Here is a 7,698-nt window from a genome sequence, read left to right on the forward strand (position 1 = left end):
ATATATATATATATATATAGCAGTCCGTGGTGGGTATAAAAAACAACGTTCAGAAACAATAATAATTCATTGGCGACGGTTGTAGGCTTTTGCCATATCGAAGTTCAATAAACTGAATACATTTTTTTATTGCTCACGGCTAGCAACTTCAGTTGCTATGAATGAGAATAAAAATCCAAACTGAAGGTGTTTAGTAGGTAACATTCAGGCTATATGTGTTTCCTAGCAAGTAGACCTTCTGATGTAATAATTATTCAACGAGGATTACTCAGCTAGTTATACAACAAGCCGAAGTTAGCTTAATTATATGAAGGTTACATTTTCGTTGAAGAATTTCAAGTAAACTGGGCGAAGATTAGTTGGTTACTCGGTCGGTCCATTGCAGTCGTTTCGGTCCTTTTTAGAGTGACAATTTTATGGCCTCTCATATATTGCTGGACTCTTCCCTCCTCTCAACACTGACACACTACTTTCAGCAAGTGGTTGAGAACTCCCCTTGCGCACCTGGTGACATCTGGTGGAATGACGTCCAATCCCGGTGCCTTCCCAACGGGCAAGCGATCAATGGCTTTGCTCAGTCCTTCAGCAGTCGGCAATGAATCCATAGTCTTTCCTTTCTGTACTGCAAAGGTGTCTCCCATTGTTTTTAAGGGCGTAATGAAAAGAAAAGAAAAAAAAACAATTGGATAAAATCGGTCTGGAAGGGGTCTGAAAATACCCTTGTTCATTTTTTTTTTTTTACCTTCAGATGTTAAGCCTTCTCGAACATATGTACCACGAAATCGGTTTAGTTGACGAATTTAACATTAACTCTATCACATTGAAACGATGGCTGGTAAGTAGCATTTTAAGTGATTCAATGAGTATATTCACATATTATCTCTTTCTAACTAAGCACGTTGACATATCTAACTGTATGGTAAATAAGTACGATGGAGTGCGTGTGTGTGTGTGTGCGTGTGGAGACACAGCATGGCCAAATGTCAAAGAATTACATAGTCATGAGTTCGATCCCATACCATTACCCATATTCGGCTCACGGTCACAAAGTCGTGAGTTCGATTCCCGTCGACGCGTTTTGTCCTTTAGCAAGACATTTTATTTCACGATGCCTCCAGTCCGTTCAGTTGGTAAAATTGAGTAATGCATGTATTTCAAAGGGCCAGCCTTGTCACGCTGAATCTCTTTGAGAACTACGTTAAAAGTGGAGTGCTCAGCCTCATGCACACTAATTTCACGAGCAAGATGTTCCGTTGACCGAATCAACGGGAACCCTCGTCGTCGATGTATGTATGCATATATATATATATGCACGCACACACACACACACACACACACACACACACACACACACACACACATATATATACACACACGACGTGTTTCTTTCAGTTTCCGTCTACCAAATCCATTCACAAGGCTTTGGTCAGCCCGAGGCTATAGTAGAAGTCACATACCCAAGGTGCCACGCAATAGGACTGAACCCGGAATCACGTAGTTGGAAAGCAAGCTTCTTACCACACGCCTGTATAAACGCTCTAGGAAATGAATGCCTCTGTAAAAACATTGCCTCCAGATGTAGCGTCTGAATTAAAGCAAAGACATTTGCATATATAAGTGCATATATAAGTGCAACAAGCGATTACATCAAACACTGTTACGGTAATTAAGTTGCATCATTTCCTAACATCGCCGATCTGATTCGGAGTTCCAGAGATAAAAAAATAAATTATGATATATTCTGGATGGTGGTAAGAAATGGATATCCAATTCATGCAATCTTTGTCCTGCAGTTATTAATAAGAAGAGTTGAAATTCATGCATGCAAGATTTCACAGTTCTAACATTATTTGTTCATAGTCAGCCTCTAAACTATTTAGCCCACCCTCGCATGCAAACTATCAAATTTAGCCCGAACACTGTATGCTTATATACATATATACAATACATACATACACATATGCTCGCGTGTGGAACATGTACATACGATCATGCACATACTGATGCATACACACACAAATACATATGCCCTTGTTTATATTATATGCATATTTATCTTTCTATATGTATTTTATTTTTCAGTTATGTGTTCTTGAAAACTACCGGAACAATCCCTTCCACAACTTCCGCCACTGCTTCTGTGTGGCTCAAATGATGTACGGGATGATACACTTATGTGGGTTATCCCAATATATGCCATTGGAAGATATCGGTATACTGCTGACAGCTGCCGTGTGTCATGACCTAGATCATCCGGGCTACAACAACACGTAAGTAGACAAGGCGGTGCTGTTACTGGTTTTGCTTGGATTTTCATATCAGGGAGTTTTCAAAACGAAATGGTGTTATGGTGGTGTCATGGTAGTGTAGACTTGAAACCAAGCTAGAAAGGTAAAACGGAAACGTCTTCTGTTGTGAGATGTTGTTGTTGCTGTTGTTGTTGTTTAACTGCGAACCAGCAGATCTATAATCAACGGCGTTCCTATCATGACAATCCCAGCCTTGGAAACTACATTTTCCAAAGCGTCCTATCTTAAGAAATAATTTGAGAGAGAAAGGAGAAGAAAGAGAGGAGCCAGAGAGAGAGAGATTTTGTCGCTATATCGCGTGTGTTCAGTGACCACTTCAATACCCAATCCAAGGTTTAGGATAGTCATCTTGGAAAAGTCCATCCTTCTAAAAGAACGAAGACCCACTGAAAGGTTGCATATTCTTTGTTCTCCGGAACCAATGATATTCTCATTCATACATTTTTCTTCAGCATATTTATCTTTGCTGTCCAGTACACCTCTATACTTGTGTGGATGTTGTTGCGTCCCAAATCACACCTGACTAAGTTGACCTGTAGTCAAAAATCTTCCATTCATATCCACTCAATATTCTATTCGTACAATCAGCGCCACATTATCTAGCATTTTCTTTCTCAATGTCCGTCTTAAAAATAGGAAGGTAATCACACATTGGTTTGAATGAGCTTTGGATACCATATCTGCCAGGTCGAGCAACCACCTGAAGTATGCCTTTAGCTTGTATTTTATGTATTTATGATGTCAGCAACCGTGTAACTACACAAATTATCAGCGAGCAAATAATTATGTTTCATCGATCACGCTGCTAAACAAACAAGATTATTCGAAACTGTCATTGCAATTGAACAAAGCATTCATCAGTTATGCAGTGCTTCCGCTGTTTCCAGTGGACCTGTAACTACTTATTGCTGACTAGATTCTGATTTGATATCACAAACTGGTTTTAAAGACATCCTGTCTGGCAGTGAATTAGCTGAATCGTTAGAGCATCCGACAACATATCCATGGTGTTTGTTCTGAGTCGGATCTCTGAGTTTAAATTCCGCTGAGGCCAACTTTACCTTTCATCCTTTAGGAGTCGATAAAAAAGTTAAGAGATGTGAGTGGGACTCTGAGAAAGTCATAGCAAATGAAATGTGGTGTTTGTACTCTTCTCACAGCTACTTAGTCGATATTCATAATTGGTGGCGCTAAACATTATGTATATATGTGTATAGGTGTGAGTGTATGTGTGTGCGTGTGATTATGTGCGCGTGTGTGTGTGTCCAGTATAAAAAGCCGTCTAAGTATCGTCCTAGCAACGGAGAAATTTTTTCTCTCATATTTACAGTCAGTCCGTAAAAGATGTTATCTCAGGACAAATACTATAGTAACTGGCCTACCGTGTATATACATTATGTACAATATATAGATCTCTCTCTGTATGTATATATATACACACACACACATATATAGACGCGCGCGCGCGCGTTACCAGTATGACATACTTAACGTACTTGTGTTGTTAAACCGCCAGAAGCCGTACTTTTTCAACCGAGAAAAATCCCTTTGAAGACGTATAGTTATAAAAACACAATATACTTCAGAACTAAGCGAAGTGAAATCGCGCCAGAGGTGATCACGAGAGTAGAAGAAATGGTATTTCATTGTAGTTGCGGTTTATCAATGCCTTGCATTCGCCTCACCTCCGAGACGACGACGAAATCGTCTATTTGAAATATTTTCAGACAGTGTACAAACTATTTGCTGAATTGCACTAGAGCTGCGTAAGTAGAATAAATCCGGATTGTGCAATAGAAGTAACTCTATAATGATTTCAAATTTTAGTAGGAGAAGAGTAGTTTTTGAGGGGAGGTGCAAGTCGATTACGTTGACCCCCAGTACTTAACCTGTACTTATGTTATAGACCTCGAAAGGATAAAAGGCAAAGTCAACTTCGATGGAATTTGAACTCTGAATGTATAGACGGACTAAATGCCGCTAAACAGTTTAGATGTAGCTCTATAATGTAAATTATTTTCGTTCACCAAGCCTTGCTGCTTTACTCATTTATTTCGGGGTCAAGAGACATAAATCTTGATAAATCAATCATCGCTCATTCGTTCCGCTTAACTTCATTTCGTCATTGTTCACAGCCCTCACAAACTGAATGACATTTTCTTATCTCCAATAACAGAGAGCAGACGCTAATTTTTCCACACCTACCATCTCCGGAGCGCACCTGGTTTAGATACCTGCCCTGTTATTTAATATCCGAAACCGATTGATAAGATCGGTTAATCTATTAATACTGTATACTTAAGTGTGTGTGTGTGTGTGTGTGTGTGTGTGTGTGTGTGTGTGTGTGTGTGTGTGTGTGTGTGTGTGTGTGTGTGTGTGTGTGTTTTCTTAAGTTTCAGTTCTTCAAAAGAGAGTTAACGTGGGTCGCTAACAAACCGACGAGACGTTTTGAGTTGAGAGTTCCCGGTCTTCGAAAATATGTGGTTGAGTTGGTGTCTGAGATGAAGTGCCAATGCACACAGCGAACTTTGTACATCTATTCATCTAAAGTATCTTTCGAATGTCTTACAGATCTTCACTGTGCCACTAATAGATTGGATTTGGAGAATCCGCGTCAATTTCTTTTGCTCTCTCTTCGAAAAACAGCTTTTCTAGGATGTTGTGTGAATTTGTAGATACATTGCCTAGTGCACTTATGATGATAGGTACAAATAAGAACTTATTGTTAAAGTAATGTATGTATGTATGTATGTATGCATGTATGTATGTATGTACGCGTATGTATAGACAGACAGGTAGACAAATAGACAGACAGACAGATAGATAGATAGAAAATTGTTTCTTATTGTTATAATTTTACTTTTGTATTAATTTCTCAGATACCAAATAAATGCCCGTACAGTTCTAGCTATCCGATATAACGATATTTCCCCATTGGAGAACCATCATTGTGCTGTGGCTTTTCAGATACTTTCAAATCCTGAGTGTAATATCTTCGCCAATTGCGACAAGGAGAAGTTCAAACGCATCAGAGCGGTACGTATATTTCGGCTGGTTTCGTATATCTTGTTCATATATATATATATATATAGATATATATATTCCCTCTTACAAAGCCTCCAAAAAATTATTACACACATTCTAACACATACATGCATGCACGCACACACGTGATAGATAGATATAAATTAACATAATGAGATTAAAAAACCCAAGGCAGTGAATAGATTTCATAACATTTATCGAGAAAAGGTCTTACAGCTGTTTCCGGGATATTTTATATATCCCTTCATCAGAGACGGTGCGAGAAAAGGAGATACATAAGGATATTGTATTTGCAGTTCCAGCATTTGCAGTTCCATTATTCAAGTAGAATGGTGCATATAAATAGTGGAAAATATTTTTTTGGTGAAGAAATTTTCTTGTACCTAGTGTGTGAGTTCCAATGGTGGTTATATTTGGTCATTCCAAGCCTTGTAAACAGTGTAGGTCGATCGAGAGTTTTTTTTTGTTTTGTTTTTGCGATTTAAAATGTGTTGGTAGTGTTAATGGATAGATAGAGGGAGGAGATTAGAAAGAGGAGATGGGTCAGATCAAAAACAGGAAAAGAGAATGGGAGGAAAAAGAGAAGAAGCAAAAGGGAGAGAGACACCCAGAGTGTTTGAGCGGTTCCAGCAGTGCTGCTTTCTGAAAGTGCTCCACTCTTATTGCAGCCCATATTTGTTCCATGTACTTCTCAAGATTTTCACTCATTGTTCCCAGGGCTCCGACAATTATTGGTACTACTTCCACCTTTTTCATCGACCACAACTGCTTAACCTTCCAAGCTAACCTGTCATTTCTACCGACTTTACTTTCTTCCTTATCGCATACCCTGTTGTCAGCCTGACCTTCTTACTTCCAATATAGCGGTTCTGTGGCATTTTTTACATACCATGCTATGTTGTTTTCTTCTGCTCTAATGCTGTGTTCGCATCCAATCAGTCCTCTTCCACTTCTTTTTCTTGGTACATACAGTCTGTGTGTGTCACTTTTTGGGTGGAGTATCCCATATCTGGTCATCAACTTCCTTGTCTTTCTGTCTAAGCTGTTTAGTTCGTCTACTGTCTGTGCGATCACTCCTGCTCCATATCTAAGGAGGTGTTGATAGATCCAATCTTATTCCGTCCGTTTAATTTTGACTTAAGGATCAGTCTCAGTCTGCACAAGTACTCCACCTTAAATTTTTCTGTCATTTCTTTCTCCATCAATTTATCCATTTCCAAAATCCCCAAGTACTTATAACCCGTCTCTTCTATCTGCTTCATAACTTCCCCTGACGGTATCGTTAGTCCGTCCATACATTTAATTTTGCCTCTCTTCAAGACTAACACACCACACTTTCTCAGTCCGAACCCCATTCTGATATCAGCACTGAAGGTATACACCGTATCAACGAGGGAACTGATATGGTGTCAATTCCGTCCTCCACTTCGCCATACTTTTTCCAAGTAATCGCTCTACATTCGATGCAATACCAAATAGATTTTTTTATTATTATTTTATTTTTGGATGGTTTCGTAAAGGTTTGTCTTTACAGCGTTTACTTTTTGACAGAACACCGCCCATGGACATGTGTTGATGTTTGTCTCGTATTGATAATTATCATTGGTGTATAAGCGAGGGATTTGTAAGAAACGGTAATGTGCATATATAGAGAGGTCACGCAATCACTCCTATCGACTCTGCTAAGGCTGCAGAAATAGAACAAGTTTCGGGCATTTATTAAAAACAAAGAAAACTCTGTGATAAGTAAATGACAAAAGCGAGAAAGTAAACACAAACAGTATTTCCCCCCCACACACACACACACACATACCCATACACAGACACGCACATCTACACTCTCTCTCTCTCTCACACACACACACATATACAGGCACAACGGCAATAGCATTTGCAGCGCAATATAAACATTGATGTACACGAAGATGCAGTGGTGTCGAATACCGATTCCGTACAATTAATGGCTGACTTAAAAGGATTTTCCATTTTCAGGGAATAACGATGTTGATTCTAGCGACTGATATGGCGAGACATGCTGAGATTATGGACAAATTTAATTCAATACTTTCTGATTTCAACTTCGAAAACAAGGATCACTTGAATACGGTAAAGTCTCCAATTATTTAGCTTCCCTTTCACTTGGCTTCGTTCTCTCTTTCTCTCCTTCTTTCTTTCTTTCTTTCTTTCTTTCTTTCTTTCTTTGTTTCTTTCTTTCTTTCTTTCTTTCTTTCTTTCTTTCTTTCTTTCTTTCTTTTGCATTTTAATAGTCGTTGTAGATGCAATGGTGGTAATGGTGATAGTGGCGATGGTAGTGGCAGCGATCCTGACATTGGTGATGAGGTGG

The 7,698-nt window shown here is 39.0% G+C and overlaps 1 protein-coding gene across 1 annotated transcript in view; it reads left to right on the plus strand.

Moving 5' to 3' along the window:
* The window catches only part of LOC106878801 (high affinity cGMP-specific 3',5'-cyclic phosphodiesterase 9A), a 63,588-nt gene that overhangs the window by 49,350 nt on the left and 6,540 nt on the right, over positions 1–7,698 (plus strand). Inside the window, exons 9-12 of the mRNA XM_052975039.1 lie at positions 749–835; positions 2,083–2,270; positions 5,189–5,345; positions 7,347–7,460. Coding sequence (XP_052830999.1) covers positions 749–835; positions 2,083–2,270; positions 5,189–5,345; positions 7,347–7,460 — 546 coding nt within the window. The remainder of the gene's footprint in view (positions 1–748; positions 836–2,082; positions 2,271–5,188; positions 5,346–7,346; positions 7,461–7,698) is intronic.

This window comes from Octopus bimaculoides, chromosome 20 (genome assembly GCF_001194135.2).
Source record: "Octopus bimaculoides isolate UCB-OBI-ISO-001 chromosome 20, ASM119413v2, whole genome shotgun sequence".
Classification (NCBI taxonomy): domain Eukaryota; kingdom Metazoa; phylum Mollusca; class Cephalopoda; order Octopoda; family Octopodidae; genus Octopus; species Octopus bimaculoides.